At 45.7% G+C, this 18,400-nt stretch overlaps 1 protein-coding gene across 4 annotated transcripts in view; it reads right to left on the bottom strand.

Moving 5' to 3' along the window:
• OPTN (optineurin) overlaps positions 1-16,811 on the bottom strand; it is a 39,178-nt gene extending 22,367 nt beyond the window's left edge. For 2 of the 4 annotated variants that reach the window (XM_042944904.1, XM_042944906.1), the window contains exons 1-5: positions 16,601-16,810; positions 8,852-9,028; positions 8,021-8,223; positions 3,307-3,489; positions 1,019-1,092 (exon numbers count right to left, since the gene is read on the bottom strand). In XM_042944904.1, coding sequence (XP_042800838.1) covers positions 1,019-1,092; positions 3,307-3,489; positions 8,021-8,223; positions 8,852-9,017 — 626 coding nt within the window. In that variant the 5' untranslated portion in view covers positions 9,018-9,028; positions 16,601-16,810. Of the gene's footprint in view, positions 1-1,018; positions 1,093-3,306; positions 3,490-8,020; positions 8,224-8,851; positions 9,029-15,691; positions 15,794-16,600 lie in introns of those variants that run through there. The other 2 variants (XM_042944907.1, XM_042944905.1) reach the window with 2 other exon arrangements.
• Positions 16,812-18,400: the final 1,589 nt, after the last annotated feature.

Genomic DNA, 18,400 nt, shown 5'->3' with positions numbered 1-18,400 from the left:
GAGGAAGTGGCTTGGAAATTTCAAACAGGGCTTTTTTCCTTCCCACCACGTTCAGGAAAGTCCTCCAATACTAAAAAAGCAACATGGGAGAAAGCTGAGGAATTGTTAAGTAAAAAAGGGATAGCTTTCATTGATGCCAACTGCCCTGTTGGATATAAGAATATCATCTAACATTTATTTTCTTCCTTGTGCAAGGGCTTGGTAACATAATTCGAAAAAAAAAAACCACCACCCATTTTGACGTTTTATAAATACATTCATTAAGTTCTAGAAACAAAAGGTATTAAAAGCCTATGAGAGAAGAGATTCCTAGAGAAATTTTCAGGTAACTGTCTCTTTCAAATAGACTAATACGGCAGTAATCCGCTCACAGAGGATGAGCCAACAGCCCATTCCTCGTGAGTGCAAGGCGCAAGACCCCCGATTGCCCAAGTCCTCTCCCATCTCTTCCTCCGAGCTCCCCACTCCACCCCCTCCGCCACCACCCCCGCCGCCACCATTTAAGATGTCTGCTTCCTAGTTATCTACTTACAACAGGTCAATTTGAGACTCCACATGTAAGACCTCTGGAAAGTGGGTAGGACAGTGACTCAGGGCACTAACAGTCATCCCTAGAGAAGGTTACTCCCTATCAGTCACCCTGGCTTATATTTGGGACTGATCAGGGAAGAGAAAATGCTAACAACCCCCTTTATCAAGCTGGACAGCCTGGTCCAGGTCAAACTATACTGATAAATTGGGAAACAGAAGTCTTGATTAAGAGCGAGTATGTTTTCACTTCTCATCTGATGGGAGTTGAAACACATCTAAACAGAGAGGTGAGGGGGAGTTAGCCTACAAAGGCACCCAACGTTGTTTTGATTATCAGCCAGTTTGGGCTGCAACATATTAAGTATCATTCAAACTGAACATTCTTCAAAGGTCCTGGTATAAGTTAGTAAGAATTGACTTTTGCAGCCCATCATGTTTGACCTCCCAGCAAGGGTGTCTCCGATGGCCTTAGCCCTTCTTCACCTACGTGTCAACGGAATCAGTTCTTGTGGGCCCAGGACTTGTCTTGATTTCTTTCAGTGCCACATCTGCTTCTCCTTCCTGTCAAGGAAGAAATGAAAGGGATTTGACATGATATGTCTGCGAGAAAAATGCTTTACCAGAAGAGAAAAAGGCAATAGATCAAGAATTTTGATGGCATGTCACCCAAGGAATCTACCAACATTTGAATGTGAGATGTTTAAATTAGGTCACTGAAATGGAACGGAACTTTACCCTTCCCTCACCCTGCACACCCTGTCAGGATTATAAATATCTAGGGCCACGGCGTGAAGGTTGGTCTCTCATCCCGAGCAGTCAACCTGACCCCAAACACATGAAAGCTTATCTCCTCCTTCTCCTTGGCAGTTCCCTTCTTTCCCAAATATAGGTCACACGGAGCTAGTGACAACTCCACACACCTTCCCTATACAGGCCTTTAAAATGCACGATGTCAGAACTTGCTGAAGCCACACTGAAAAAGAGGCTGCTTTCTGTGGGCAAGGCTCACACAAAGCACAAGGTTGGCTCCTATTAGAAATTCATACACACCGTGGGCCGTTTAAGGGAAGAAGTCTAAGGTCCGTTAAATGATTTGAAAGGCATGTATATTCCAATGAACTTGCAGGAAAAATCTTCCGAAAATGCACAAAGATAGTTAATTCTGATTGTGTACATTCTTCCTAAATCTTAGGCAGCGTTTTCTGGTTCACAGAAACAAGGCAAGAAAAAGCACATTTACGCTAAAAATAACTGTCACTATCAGATCAGTGAAGGAGCATATTATGCTAACCACGTGCCCTAAAGGAAGAAGCCTCATTTGGAAACTTCTGATATGCTCTTGGGACTTCCTGAATTTTGCCAGTTATTTGCAGAAGGTGAAAGCTGTTTGATCAAATTTGTTTCATAATCTTTGGTCATCTGCAGAAAGGGCACTCTACTCTGGCAGAGCGTGCTTTCCACTTGGTATTTTATTTATTGTTTTTTTAATGTTTATTTCCTAGAGAGAGACAGACAAGACAGACAGACAGACACAAAGCATGAGCAGGGAGGGGCAGAGAGAGAAAGGGAGTCACAGGGTCCGAAGCAGGCTCCAGGCTCCAAGGTGTCAGCACAGAGCCCAACGTGGGGCTTGAACCCACGAACTGTGAGATCATGACCTGAGCCGAAGCCGGACGCTTAACCAACTTGAGCCACCCAGACACCCCTCCATTTGGTATTTGAATTCTCCTGATTTCAGCTGCCATTAGTGCACCCAAAGATTTATTTGGGAGCATGTTTGGCAAGGTTATTGAGAGTCCTCTCCCCATCCTATTACTCTTTAGGGCAGGAAATGAGTTGGAAAGCAGAGAGTCGTGCATTGCACTAGTAATTCCGACACGCCCAGAAGTTTAGCCCTTTACGAGTTCCCCACTACTTATTTCCAAGGTACATTTTTCTCTCTCAGAGACACGATCTCTTTTCCTCTATCAGATGTACGGTTTGGCAAAACCCAAATGCCAGTGTGTATCACAGAGGACCTCGTCCTTAGGTGTTCTTCTCCCTCATTAATCCATCTTTTTTTAGCAGCGATGAAGGGGAGGCCCTTCCGTGGTTCATCTACCTGCCCTGCTCTTTGGCCAGACCACGTGCATACCCAGATGTGGCCACAACAGATGCCACTCATGTGCTCAGGAACAGGCTGGCACCTGCCACTTCACTGTGTTACTGAGCTCACTGCGTTTTTGCTTCCACAGAAATGTGTCGGACAATGTGGGCTTTAAACTCCGCTCTTGGAGGCACCCAGGCAGCTGCTATTAGAAGTGGGGGCGAAGTCAAGGTCGACCCTCACCCATAACTCCAGTGGCTCTGCTCTTTTCTCCACTTCTTGTTTTTAACAAACCACAGTTCCTTGTAAGACTCGTTGGAAAAAGAAGGTCCTATTATTTTAAAGACATCAGTTTCCTGCATCGGATCATGATTCTACTCACCCAAGGCCAATGCTGACCACCCCTAAGGACCTGGCTTGAAAAAAGTTGTTTTGTTTTTTTAGATCTGTCACAAAATGTCTGATTTGTCAGGACACATGGGAAGAAAAAAAACTACCTCTTTTGTCATAAAAGGTAATCAACATTCTTCCACTGCTGCTATGATAAACTTTACGAGCATTATGTTATGCTTAAAAACAGGAGCCAATTTATCTTGGCGATGGTGATGCTGAAATTCCCCCACCATCTAGGTGTCTATGTGAGGTCTTTTGTAATTTGCTTAAAACAAAATCAAAACCAGGACACTTACAGCCATCCTGATTTCAACAAAGGAGTCTTCCGAGGGGCCGCCTGAGTTCAGCTTGAGCTGTAGTTCAGACACGATGCCCAGCAGATCTGCCTTTTCAGCTTGAAGACGGGCCACCTGGGTCTTCAGCTGTTCCACTTCCTGGTCTGCTACTGCCTTGGGGACTTTGGGGTCCCCAGTGGGGTCCTGGAAATGACGAGAAGCCAAGTGAATCAGTGAATCAAACGAACACCTGGTCGTCAAACTCAAGTGTCCCCACACCCCACGGCAAGACAATTAAGCTTTATGGTAGAAAATTCTAGCCTTTTCTTGGAGATGTATTTTCATGTAAATTTTTAAAAAGAAAAATTTACATGATTTTATTACATTCAAATAGAAAATTAAAATAACCTCATGACAAAAAGGAAAGACTTCCTCAGCACACTGGAATAATCTGATATGAAGACAACCAGTCAGACTTCGACGATGGTAAACTCATAAGTTGTAGTCCAAAAATCTCAGGAAATAAGGGCATCAACCTCTTATCTTTTTTTCTTCCTACAAATGCAGAACTCCTCACGCCCCCATACTTGTTATGTATAGTTAGAAGCCAAAGCATCAAGACGTTTCATTACTTGACACATAAGTGGCCAAAGACAACAAAAGTTCCAAAATTCTCCAGGGCATGCAGGCTGGCTGCTATAATATACTACATTGGTGTTTTCAGGTTGCTAAAAGTAAGCCTGGTGAGAAATAAAAAAACTGAAAATTCAGAGGCTGCTACCAAAGGTAAAAAAAATTAACTTCTGGCCTATATACACATTAGTAATAAATATTCACCTTTCACTAATATCAAGTATGTGCTGCTTTCCTCTTGTTGTAATTATTGCACGTGGCATAAGAGAGAGACCCTGTTTAGACGCAATGCTTGCACTTGGGAGTAAGGAAAACAGATTTCAGTCCACACCCTGCTAATCGCTGTGTGTGCGGCCATGAGTGCATTCCCTTAATGGCTTGACCTCTTTTGGCCTCTTTTGGTTTTCTTTTTCTTGGGTTAGAAAGGAATATGGTGGCACCAAATGGTTTCGTTGGTCTCTTCCAGCTGTGACCTTGTAGACCTCTCTGGTTTCCTCCTCAGGAAACCTTCATTGCTTCTATAAACATGGGACCACCAGAAATACATACCTGAGATCATCAGAGATTTACAACACATCAGAAAGTTCTCTCTCTCTCACACACACACATACACACACACCCCATGTCTCTAATAGATTTCCTAAGGAACTGTAAACCGACCCAGAGGCTCTGAGTGGAACCAAGAAAGCACCAGAAAGAATACGTACGGATGATAAACCAGCTGGTCCAAGAAATAGTAGAAAGTGGAAGGAAACGGATTAATATGCAACAAGAGAGTGCCCCTCACACCAGTGAGATCGTGCTGTTCCTTCCCCAGGGGCCTTCCTTTGCCATGAAACCACCACAGGCCCGAGAGAAAAGAACTCATGGTGAACCTGAGGAGTCAGGCATGCAAGGAATGGTTACCAGCCTGTGCATCCCGTCTCGGTCATGACCCGTCCCAAAGAAACATAAATGTGCAGGGACAGAAACAATCAAAGGAGAGGCACTCTTGGCCTGGAACCAGGAGGTAAGCAGGTGAGGGTGAGGCCACGCCCTATTAGGAATCTTCGCATTTTCCTGTTGGACCCGTCTGAGGACATCTTCTAAATGGATTTTTAAAACAATCTTGCCATAAAGGGTAGGAAACAGAGTTTTAACCAAGTGTCTGAGGACAAGGGATATAAAGCCACGATTCTGGAATCTCAGACTGTCAGGTTAATTTCCTTTTTTGCAACGGTGATGATCTCTTCACTATCCTTGGGCAATTCGGAATCTACTTATTTGGCCGTAAAACCTCGTAAAATACCATGTTAAATCTCTTCCTTTTACTAATGAGACCCTTTCCATTCCCTTCCTGGACTAGAATGCGCACATTTTATTCTCTCTGATCAACCCCAACTCCATCATTTGTTAACGTCTTTTATTTCTGTTGAGTGCCTGCCGTTGACTTTCACGCAACACAACGACTCTACTTCTTGTGTGCTTGTATCATGTCTCCATCACGCTGTCCTGGGAATCTGCCCAGGTGAACATGCCATTTCATAATCCTAGAAGAAACATCCATCTAATGACCTCTGCCTCACAATCTGCGCAATTAAAAGTTAACAAGTTCTCTGTACAGATGGTTATAATTTATGATTCCATGAAATTGGACAGAATAATTACTACCTCAGCCTCACCCTGACAATCAGAAGGCAGATCTCCAAAGGAAATTCCCTACTCCCCTTTCCTTGTGTGGCACAGAACACGTGAGAGGCTCCGGTGGCTACAGGGGACTCCCTGGAGAACCAGCAGCGAGGATGGGTCAGCAAGAGTGAGAAAAGTCAGAGGCTTTGAGGGCTTCAAGTCAGGAAAATGAGAGCCTAAATTTTACAAATCACCTCAACTGGTCCATGAAAAAAAACAGCAAAGAGGAGGCAGGGAAGCAATAGGCAGGCCTGGGAGGCGTATTTTGGGGGGAAAGGCTGATGACCAAGGGTTTTAAAGAGCTGTAAGTATCTCTGTCCAAGCACCCAAGTCCTGTGTCCCAAGGACTCACTTCTGAGTCTTGCTTATAGCTTGTTTTATCTGATCTTCTGCATTGCAAGAAGCTGTCCAGAGCTCCAGCTCTGTTCTCAACTTCTTCCAATAGTGGGACGTTTTAGGAAAACCCATAGGCAGACTATTTCAAGCAAAGTGCTTCTGGAAGCTTCTTTCTGAGCTCCAGTGCAAAAGTCCCCAGCAGGCTGATGCCAGCTGTCAGCTCACATCCCAAAGACCAAGGAGGAAAACAGTGTAAGATATTTTCTTCCAGAGAGTAGAAAATACATTCATATATCCCACCAGGTGATCATGTCTTCACAGCATTCTACCTCGAAAACATTTCGACACTGAGAGACTTTCCCCAAAGTAGTGACTTAATGCTCTTTGAACTGTAAGACAAGTTCAAGCATCAGATGTGAAGAGTCTTATCAGCAATGAATCGTTTCCCATACACACATAAGTTTATGAAAGCAGAATGTCCACGCTGTCCCATGAGCAGGGATTGAGGAGTAAAGCACTGACCTAAACCACAATATTTCTCTCAACAGCTCTTCGTTCTTTAGATTATTCCAGCTTGTCCTCTTCTCATTACTTTCTTTCCTTTATCTTTCTTTCTTTGCACTCTTTACCCAAGAAATCAGAGGTCAATGGAGCTCAAGGTATCTCAAGGAAATCACTGATGCCTCGATTCCTTCCTCCCTGAGCCAAACCAGTGCTCCATCCTTCTGAGGGCTGCTAAGGTCAAGGTTGGGGAGAAAGTGACGAGCAGATGTCCATCCTAATGAACAATGTCCAGTGAGCCCTAGAATATGGGCAGACGCTTCAAGTGTGTTCTGGCACAACCTGTTTTCTTCCACTCGCATCTTTAACATCCACTCCCAGCTGTGGGCACTTTTCTCCGGTTCTCTGGGTCAATGAAAATGTAGCAACCCTACAGCCTCCTGCCACAACATGATGTGTCGCACCATTTTCCAAAAGTAAACGTAAAATGTAAATTGAGGAATCTCTATGGTAGACTGGGGAGAAGGACAAGATCGGTAAGCAAAACTTCCCAGTCATAGATTTTGTTTTTTTAATGCTTATTTATTTTTGAGAGAGAGAGGGAGAACGACCAATGTGCGCAGGGGAGGGGGAGAGAGAGAGAGGGAGAGAGGGGGAGAGAGAGAGGGAGACACAGAACCTGAAGGCGGCTCCAGGCTCCGAGCTGTCAGCACAGATGCAGGGCTTGAACTCACAAACCGTGAGATCATGACGTGAGCCAAAGTCGGACGCTTAACCAACTGCGCCACCCAGGTACTCCCCGAATCATAGATTTTTTTTAATGCGATTTTATATCAAAGACAGAAACTAAAAGCTAACCCTTGGGTGGTTCTAGGCAGAGGTTATCTGCACCGTCTACAATGAATACAAAATACTGATTTATAACTACAACCTTCTTTTGACTATAATCACTATGGTCAAAGCTGTACAAACTTCCTTGCCCCAACAGAAATCATACACGACCCTTGAAGTTGCAACCAACCTTCTCAGCAAGAACAGTATTTTCTTTCTTTTTATTTATTTTTTTCAAATGTTTATTTTGAGAGAGAGAGTCCCAAGCAGGCTCCACACCGTCAGCGTGGAACGTGACGCGGGGCTCAACCCCATGACTCCTGGGATCATGACCTGAGCCGAATCAAGAGTTGGATGCCCAACTGCCTGAGCCATCCAGGTGCCCCAATTTTTTCAAGATGATACAAAACACTTGTCTAGATGGGACGCCTGGGTGGCTCAGTCGGTTGAGGGTCTGACTTTGACTCAGGCCATGATCTCGCTGTCTGTGATTTCGAGCCCCACGTCAGGCTCTGTGCTGACAGCTTGGAGCCTGGAGCCTGCTTCGGATTCTGTGTCTCCCTCTCTCTCTGCCCCTCCCCCGCTCATGCTCTGTCTGTCTGTCTCTTTCTGTCAAAAATAAACATTTTTAAAAAATTAAAAACAAAACAGGACTTGTCTAGCCTGAACCGTAAAAAGTTTGATCTAGAAGTCTAGACGAGTAAGATTCCACTCTAAATGTAACTAAAAGAAAATAAAATCATAACAGATCAGTCTGCTCACTCACCTCAAGGGGCCTTTCTGTTTTCCCTTTTAGTTTTCTGAGTTCTTCCTTCAATTTTTCATTTTCATGACTCAAAGCCACGAGACGCTCTTTGGCTTCCTTGCTCTGTATCTCAAAAAATAGGCGTTCTTCCTTCTGTTTCTCTGTCCAGGCTGAAAGCTCTTCAAATCGCCCTTTCATAGCCTGATTATTCAGCTTCATGGCTTCTGTAGGAGGTTCAGAGTGAGAGTGTCGCGCATCAGACTTGACTGGATGAATCCCACCTCCCTCTGGACTACCTTCACCCTGTAGCTCAGAATCCAAAGAAGCCGTACTTGGCCTGAGCCCCAGGCTCAGCAGCAAAAAGACTGCAGCAAAGTGAGTGGTTTTTGTTTCCAGATAGGACGAGGGGGCCTAATGTTGTTTCTCGTCCTCCAAAGACTCCAGAAAACAAAACTGGTTTGGGTGCCTGTGCTACAGCCCACGTGGAAGGACACAGCCTCCAACACCGGTCCTGCCAGAAGCCACGGCCTGAGACACTGGGATGCTCTCTGTGAACAAGGGCATATTTAGGACTAACTCTGGAATAATAGTAGCGTTTCTCCCTGTTTCCTTCTAAACGGGCTAAATGTCACTGGGCCATTTCCCTGAGGTATGTAAGTGCTTTTTATTCTTACCTGCATCCCGAGGTAAATATTGGCAGCAATGTTTGCCTTACCAAAAGCTAAACTCTGGGCTCTCTCTCCAGGTAGTGAAACGGAGAGAAGGGAGCTCACCATCAAGGCTCTTCGCAAAGAGATGCGGTTCACGAAGGCCCAGGGTGGATGGAGAACACGGGGGCCGGCGGCCGCTCACCTTTGAGCTGATGGTTCTCGGTCAGGAGCTCCTTCATCTGCTGTAGCAGTTCCTCTGGTGTGAACGTGTCCAGATTTGGGTGGGCCAGGTTGGGGGGTCCATTTCCTGTGGTCTCACTGGGGCTGTCCCCCTTTTCAGTCAGGCAGCTAAGTGGTTGGTGGGACATGGCAGAAGGACCTACGGAAAAGTCACAGGCTGAAAACAGAGCTGTCTTCCCTCTGCGAGGGGTCCCCATGAGCCCCGCAAATCCACCGGCAATTGCTGGTGAGTTTTCCAAAAGGTGCCTACTTCCCCTCCAATTAGATTTTGGACATTTTTGATTCTTCCTTTAAAAAAAATTTTTTTTAATGTTTATTTTTGAGAGAGACGAGGGGGGGAGAGGGAGAGGGAGGGAGAGGGAGAGGGAGGGAGGGAGAGAGAGAGAGAGAGAGAGAGAGAAACAAGTGGGGGAGAGGCAGAGAGAGAGGGAGACACAGAATCCGAAGCAGGCTCCAGGCTCTGAGCCATCGGCACAGAGCCCAACATGGGGCTTGAACTCACGAACCGTGAGATCATGACCCGAGCCGAAGTAGGACGCTCAACTGACTGACTGAGCCATCCAGGCGCCCCTGATTTTTCCTTTTAAACAAAACATGTCTGTGCTAGCTTCAGTATGTATGCATGTACATGTGCGTCCATGGAAGTGGGGGCAGCGAGGAGCTGCGACATGAGGAAGAAGAGAAAAGCATGACAATGTGATAAATAGGACAGAGGGATTCATGAAGGCTTTAAACATGTATTTGTAGACATGGGTAAAGTATCATGAAATTGGTTTTCCCAAGCAAATCTTTGAAGTTCAAATCTCTCTGCTGTGGGTGAACTGCACAGAAAGTGAATTATATGTCAATAAAGCTGTTTAAAAAATCTCTAGGGGCGCCTGGGTCTCTCTGTCTCTCAATAATAAGTAAACGTTAAAAAAAATTTTTTTTTTTTAATCTCTGTATTTCAGCTCTTATATTTTTGGCTAAGAGAAAAGGAAGAACTAATGCATTCTAGATGCTTCCTACATGCTGAATCACTGCACCAGACACGTCAGTTTCTAATCCTCACTCAAACTCAGCTAGATGGCTATTTTGCAGGAGACAGAGCTGAGTTTGCAGAGGATTTATAGCTCGTCCAAGGTCATTTAAGAAGAGGTGTGACCGGGCGTTAGTGATGATTCCAAAACCCAGCCCTGGAATACAATAGAGATGCTACTGAATATTTAGGCTTCAGTGTTCAACACTTCTGCAAAGCACACTTACAAGATGAAGAGATCCTGCTTACTGATGGCATGTTCTGAGAATATTTTAAGCACGCCACTTTATTTTGTAGAGGGGTCAATGTGGTCATAAATAAGGCAGACGAGTGTATCCCAAGTCCATTTATACATGTCCTACCACCTGGGCAACCAGAGGAATGTCTTCTAACAACTGGCTACGTGCTATAGGCAAATGTTTTCTTTTTGGGGCTTCGTGAAGATGACGATAAGTCTTTTCACGACAACTACAGAGTCACCAAGCTGGTCAGTGGAAGGCACAGAAGGCTACGTGTGCTCTCTCTGATACATCACTGGCTCAGGACATCTATGTATGCTCACGGTGACCACATGTTAAAATGCAACCAGACACAGGAGCCTCTTCCCCATCCCAACAGGAGGTAAGGCCTGGGACTCTCTGGGGGTCCCCTGAACCCGAGAGCCTGGCGACTTGTTTTTGGTCTGAAGGAAGCCGAACGCAGGACAGCAGGCCCTGACTCCTCCCCTGTGCGGCCAGCTTAAGGAGAGGCCTTTTCATGAAACGCTTTAATGAGGATAAGGATTTATGAAGTGAAAAACACTGACGAAGCAGGCTGCTCAACCGTGAGCCTTTAGAAGGTATCTATGGTTCATGTAGCCTAATACATTTACAAGAGAGGTGTGCCCTTGGCCTTCGGTGACTGGAATAGACTGCTTTTGTTTTCCCTAATAATTTGGACAAAAACAATTTGGAGAATGTCAGTTTCTGGCTTTCCATAACATTCATTGTTGCACAGTATGAGGTCAGAGCTAACACTTAATAAACATGGATTTTTCCTAAACAGCCGAGGAATACTAAAATTCTAGGTAAGAGACCTAAAGATACAATCCTCGCAATGTGTACATCTACTTGCCAATGTTCAATTTGCTCAGCTCTTCAATGATTATACTTTGCAAAAGTAAATGAGGGGCGCCTGGGCGGCTCAGTCAGCTTTTGACTTCAGCTCAGGTCATGATCTCACGGCTCGTGAGTTCGAGCCCCACAATTGGGCTGTCTGCTGTCAGCAAAGAGCCCACTTAGGATCCCGTCTCCCTCTCTCTCTCTCTCTGCCCCTCCCGCCTCGTGTGTGTGCATGGTCTCTCTCAAAAATAAATAAACACTTAAGGAAAAAAAAAAGTAAATGGAAACATTTCACGGATGTTTTTTAAGAAGCCCCCAGGCAGTTCTCTAGAGATGTGCTTGGTTTCATTTTACTGTATACACATTTCTCCTTCATGGTTTTTCCAAGAGAGAAGAAAGGGGAGAGAAAAGGAGTGAAGAGGGGAAGGGCAGGCAGGGGAGAGGAGAAGAGAAAGATTTTCCCTTGAAAATTATTCAGGTATTTTTCCTCCTCGACTTTCTTTCCACCCCTCCAAGGCTTTAAACACAGCTCTTATAAAGTTAAAACTGGTTGTGGCTCTTCTAACTTGTTCAGGTTGCCCAGATTTTCTAAGGACATGAAGGGAAAAAGCAGGCTCATGCTAAGGAGGATGGTAGAAAAAAACACTGGGTACCTGAAACAGATGTGTGACCTCTTATGATGATTTACTGACCTATCTAGCAAATGATGATCATTTCAGTTGCTTTCAGCCGTCAAACACCAGGAAAAGTATTCTTGAAGTTTCTATGAAGATCGGAATCCAACCCTACCATCCAGTACCCCAGCACCCTCACGGCCATGCCACCCTCTTTCACTAATACATAGGCCTGTCCTAATCACAGCAAGCTCTTCATTATCCAGCATTGTAGGAAAGACTCGGTCATTCAAATGTCATGGTAAATAAGTTAGCATATATGCCAAACATAAGCATGTACATACTCGTTACCAAATTTTTACTAAAAGCAATTTAATCGCTTTTCAGGGATTCAAAGAGTATCCTATGATTTTAGAGTATTTTGGGAGCATTGTTATGAGTTTATGAGTACACTGCCTATGTGAAATGTCTATTGGTAGAATACCTGTTAGAGAAACTGAATTTCCTAAGTCTTTAACACCACCTGATGCTGCATTCAATTGAACAAACACAGAGATGCATTATAATTTCTTGCACACATCTTCAAAGGTTATAGAAATTGGAACTAAGCCATTTATTCCAAGTTTCTATCTAGTAACAGATGTTCTTTCTGTTTTTTTTTTTTAACAGAATTTCCCATAAAAATCCAAATAATCTGGATCTAAAAGGTGTCATTTCTTTTTTTCTTTTTCATTTTGAATGTAAGTTCTATGTCCAACATGGGCCTTGAACTTGTGACCCCAAGGTCAAGAGTTGCATTTTCTACCAACTGGGCCAGCCAGACACCACTGAAACATGTGCCTTTTTCCTTCCTTCTTTTCTTTCTTTCTTTCTATGAGTGGGGGTGGAGATGGGAGGAGTTGAGGGAGAGAGGGGGGGGGGGAGAGGGGAAGAGAGAGAGAGAGAGAGAGAGAGAGAGAGAGAGAGAGAGAGAGAATCCTAATTCGCTCCAGGCCTAGTGCAGAGCTCAACATGGGGCTCAATCTCATGATCCTGAGATCATGACCTGAGCTGAAATCAAGAGTCAGATGCTTAACCGACTGAATCATCCAGGGGTCATTTCTTTTCTTTTTTTTTTTTTTTTTAATATAACTTATTGTCAAGTTGGCTAACATACAGTGGATACAGTGTGCTCTTGGCTCTGGGGGTAGATTCCCGTGATTCATCATTTACATATGACACCCAGTGCTCATCCCAACAAGTGCCCTCTTCAGTGCCCATCACCCATTTTTCCCTCTCCCTGGCGCCCCCATCAACTCTCAGTTTGTTTTCTGTATTTAAGAGTCTCCTATGGTTTGCCTCCATCCCTCTCAGTTTGTAACTATTTTCTGAAACGTGTCATTTCTAAGCAAAGGTGGTATTTAACGACAGAAGGGCAAATGAATTTAGCATGGGATCTGTCAAGATTCCACCCACGAGGAAGAAGGCAAACTACCTGGACGGTGGAAGTTCAAAGGCAAAATCTCCTAGATTTTATTCCAAGATCTGGTATTTGAATTCTTAAATATATTATCATTTTTAATTCCAGAGGTCAAGTAATTATAGCAATGACTTGACTTTGTGGGCATGATGGGCACGAGCTTAAATTTCATTTACGAGTTGGCTGTACAGATGATCCAGTCCAGACACTCAATGCAAGAATGTCTTGTTTGATTTCCATGGAAGATGGTCATATAGAGCAATCTTGAAAGACTTCAATACGTGCAATGACTTTAGCAGGCAACTGACTGTTCTATTACAGGATGGTTCGTATCATCAGAAACTCATTTTGTATCGGGCACAAATCTGCCTTGTACTGTCCACCCACTGGACGTTGGGCCAGTGAGCATAATACAGAATAAGTCCAGAATAAGTAAGACATACCCTTACCCCGGTATGTCTGATGTTCCAAAGTTGCTTAATAAGCATTCATAGGTTCAACCCCCACATGGATAAATTAATTTTAAAACAGTGAAAATCTATTTCTTGACCAGAGACAATAGGTGGCTATCGGCAAATTCTGGTTTGGGATCACAAAGGACTAAGAACCCACGACTGCATCAACCAGAACCATCATCATCCTGGGAAGAGAATTCAAAGTATGTATCCTATCAAGGGGGAAAAAGAAGCTTCACATTTTATGCCAGAAATGGTATTCTGATTTTGGAATTTGCTGACATACAGAAAATGGAAATAACCTCATCACATAAGGCAGGGCCCTGGGAATCATTCTTGTTTCTCCATTCCCTCTTATCCTGAGTCTAATGGGTCACCAAGTCCTGGCACTTGTTACCTCCTCCCCGTCCCTGCTAGCTTAGGTCCAGCCCTTCTTGCTTGTCTCAATTACAGCAATGATGTGCTCCACAGAGTATGGGATTTTTGTCCATTGTGTCCACCACTGTGTCCCCAGCACCTAGAAAACTTGCTGAAGAGTCTCCTACATGGTCTGACTTCTGTCTTTCCACCGCAGGTCTGCCACCTCCCCAGCTTCTTACCCCGCATGAAGCCACCGTCCTGCTTAAAACCCTTCCCATACAACACAGAGTTCCAGCTCCCAAGTGGGAAGAACTCGGCCTTCCAGAGTCTGGCCCTCACTCACCCACCGGTATCATCTCCTGTCACCGTGCCACTCGCACCCAAGGCACATTGAACAGCTCACAGTTCCCTGCCTTCTTCTGCTTCTCTGCTCTTATCTCTGTTCTCCCCTCTGCACAAAATGTGTGGTCCCACTTTTGCCCTGGCAAATACCCACCAGACAGTTCGATGTCCAGTTGAAATAGACGTCCTGTGAAAAACAAACTTTTCTTTCCTCTAAGTACTCAGTAGCACTTGGCCCTGGCCTTGGCCTGCAAAATCCTATATTCATCCCTCACCAGTCTATCTTCCATCAAACTTCCGCGAAGGTCTCCATGTTATTCTTCCTTGGGAGCAGCACACAGCAGGCTCTCAGCAAATGTTTGTTGAAATGAAATGAAAATACAGTGTAACGAAGTATTTTAAGGACTAACACTTACAAAACACTTTCTGCTATGTAGGTGACAAACCCAGCATGTGAGTACTATGACTTTCTCTACAGTTCCGTGGCACTCATTTCCAGATTCTTGAACTTGACTTTTAAAACTCGTTTTGAAAATTAGTACTGTTTCTTCTATCATCCCCAAAGGTATCTGGATATCATTCGGGAATATACATTCTATTATTCAACCCTCATATGTGTGTCAAAATGAAAACCTTTAAAATAATATTTTCCTCTGAGTGAAATTCATTTCACTTTTTAAAAACAGACTGCAGTTTCTTCATTTTCATTTGGATTCACTAATCCCATAGATGCCAAACAACATCTCAAATAGTTCAAGTCTCCATAAAATTCAGAAAAAGCTGGGCTTGGAGAAAACAAATACCCATTTTCCCTACTTAAGGGAGAGGGTTCTGTAGGAAAGTAATACAAAAGCCAGTTCTTTTCAAGAGTAAAGTTGGGTGTTTTTTGTTGTTGCTTTTTTTGGTACTTAAAGTAAGTTTCCTTTTTTTTTCCTTTTTTTTAGTATTTGTTTATCTATTATTATTTAATTTACATCCAAGTGAGTCAGCATATAGTGCAATACTGATTTCAGGAGTAGAATCCCAGTGATTCATCCCCTACATATAACACCCAGTGCTCATCCCAACGAGTGCCCTACTGGATGCCCAAGACCCATCTAACCCACCCCCCACCCAAAACCCCTCCAGCAACCCTCAGTTTGTTCTCTGTATTTAAGAGTCTCTTCTGGTTTGTCCCCCTCACTGTTTTTATATTATTTTTGATTTCCTTCCCTTCAAGAATAAAGTTTTTGTTTTTTTTGGAAGGATTAATTGGATTCCATAGCACAATGTACAACCTGAGATCGGTTCCAAAAAAAAAAAAAAAAAGAAAAAGAAAAAGGGCTATTTTTATAATGTTGCACATAATATACAAAGAACCACTAAAACTGCCCCAGGAGAAAAACAGAAAACATTCACCCGAAAGATTCCAGTCACTGTCCTGTCTCTCCAGGCCATATTTAAAGTTCGCTTACCTTGTTCATTTCAGGGCAGTTCCTAGCCTTAGCCTCTGCTACAAGATCTCTCCTCCTCAGTACAAACCAGGCATCTCCTGGGAAGTAGCCAGGATTCCCTAGCTCTTCTCTCCCTCCCCAAAGAGTTCTCCTGTTAATAGTGCTGCCTTGCTTAACCAGATCTGAGGCTTTTCAGGTCCTACCACCACCTTACTGGTCTACGGCTCTGTTTTCCATTTCATCCTTCAACAAGTTCTGTGGCATACATTTCCATACAACAGTTTTCCCGGGGAAGGACGCCAGACCAGAATCTGGGTTTCGTTTTCTCTTTGCGGTGTTTTACTCTTCCTCCAGCTTATGCTTTTCCGACAGTAAGAACTATTCTTTGGGGTTCTCAGGCTCAACTAGTATTCATAGCTATGTGTGTTTATACACACAAACGCATAACATACACACATGCTCTCCTGGACACAACGGCTGTTCAGGAGTCCCGCTGCCTTAGAGACAGGTCACTTGTTCCTTAGTGTTCCTGGGCTATCTCATAAAGCTAGATTAGTTTTTGTTTCTCAAAGGTGTACCTTTAACCGCTTCCCATATAATGAGGAACTGGCTGGCTGATCATTCCCAACCTGCGGGAGGATGTCATCCTTAAACCATCTCCGTGACCTACAGAGGAAGTCACCTGCGGCCAGCCGGGCCGGTAAAAAAAGGGGGAGGGCGCTTTGCGATGGCCGCCCCGCAGCCCTTTCCCACCAGGTCAGGCTCCGCCCAGGCCTGGAAACCCTCCCAGGAGAGGGGACGCCCCACCCCTCGCCACCCACACCCCCACAGGCTCGGGGTCGCAAGGAAGGGGGCCGCGGAAACCGCTTCCAGGGCGGAAACGGGGTCGCCGCCTCGCCGAGCCCCTGCCCGCCCCCTGCCCCCACTCACCCAGCGCCGGCGCTCCGGAGTCTCTCGGGGTCACTCCTTCCTCGGCATCGTGCCCGCAGGGGGAGGGCTCCGGACCCGGATGCAGACGCCGACCGGGGCACCGGCCGGGGGCGGCGGCGGGCGCTCGGGGAGCCTCAGGCCGACTTGCTGCCTCGCGACACCGCCCACCGCCGCTCAGCTGACCGCCGCGCAGGCCTCCGCGCCTCCGCCGGGAATTTCCCGGGCCCCGCCCCCGAATCCCCGCCCCCCGCCGCCGCGCCCCCCCCACAGGCCACGCCCCTCCTCTCCCCTGTGCGCGTCCCCCGTGGGCAGAGTCCGAGCCCAGCAGCTCGCGTAGGTCGAGGCCCCCGCCCCGGGAAATGAGGGTTACCCTCGTCAGTGGACTGCCGTGACCCGCGGCGCTCATTTAAACAAATTAAAGGAAGTGTGTGGGGGCAGTCTTCTGCGCTGGAGTCGCAGGGGCTCGACCGAAAAAGGAGGACGATCCCAGGCATCCTTGGATGGAAGCCTCGATCTCTATTTAAAAGCTTTACATCTAGATATAGTTAAATGAGCATGCTTGACTTTCCATCCGGCTTTGCCCTTAAAATAGACCTTTAATTAAAGACACAAAGCCTGCAGGGTGCTTCTTGGGCCCTTTGTTCCCAGGGAAGAGGCCAACTGTTGACGCCTGGATGAATCAGGTGTGCCAAGGCAGGTGGGATTACTGGATGACCTGGACTGTCTGGGGAAGTAGAAGTATTGATTTACTGTACCGGAGGAGGGAAGATACCTCCGGATTAGATAGAATTAAAAGGGAGGAAACAAGACGAGGAAGGAGGAAGGACCACAATAATTTGCAACCTAAGCACCGAAAGAAGGGTTGAGCAAGGACGCAGACGCAAGACCCCGAAGGCAGCTGATAGCGAGGTCAAGGCGGTGCAGCCGGTGACCCCGCAACGGGACCCCTATGCAAGACAGCAAATGGGAGAGGGGGAGGAAGGGAAAGGGGAGGGTCTGAGAGCAGGTTTGTGCCAAAGATCAGAAAGGATTTAAAATACCAGACATATACCCTAATCTGTAACTCTTGACCCCAGAAGAAGTCGGAGGTTTTATTCTCTGAACTGCAAAATATCAGGCACTAACCCTAACCCTACCCCCTAACCAAGACAAAAAAAAAAAAAAAAAAAAGACTGCATACGGGGGAAGAGCAAGTAGCAATGAAAAGGCTGACGCTGCCCAGCAGGAATACGGCAGCATGTGGTTGTGAGTCCAAACTGCCTACTGGTTGGAAGGAAATGGGGGCGGGGAATCCTAATCCTAACGGGAAAAGGCAGACGCGCCCTCTCCTGGCATCTCGGAAGAATTCTGTTTCACTTTCTAGACCGCCAGCTCGTCAGGCTCCGCCTGCCGGATCTTTGACATCAATCACCCTTGAGTTAACCTCCAGAACTGGGCAGAGGGGTAGCGTGTCAGTACCCGCCCCCACACGCAATTCCCGAGTGTCCCTCCTGCGTCTGTTAGGGGTGCCTGGGGTGAGTCACACTCCCATTGGGTTTCTTTCTACTATTTTAAACCATATTACGGTGAGATAAAAGGAGTATTCGAGAATTTGGGGGCGGGGAGGTGCGGGAGGAAAGTCGTACACAGGCTGCACTCGGCCGGGGAGTAGGAAGGTTAGAGTTGAGTTTCTGGTAGAGAAAGTGGTCGAGGTGGTTTTCTCAGCAATGAAGAAAGGGGCCTTTGAAGCATTGAGCACCCCTGCTACTTCTTAGCTGTGTGACCTTGGACAAGTTACTTCATCTTGCTGTGCCACATTCT

Source organism: Panthera leo, chromosome B4 (genome assembly GCF_018350215.1).
Source record: "Panthera leo isolate Ple1 chromosome B4, P.leo_Ple1_pat1.1, whole genome shotgun sequence".
Classification (NCBI taxonomy): Eukaryota; Metazoa; Chordata; class Mammalia; order Carnivora; family Felidae; genus Panthera; species Panthera leo.
The sequence above is the reverse complement of the archived record's forward strand: the minus strand, read 5'-3'. Positions and strand labels throughout refer to the sequence as shown.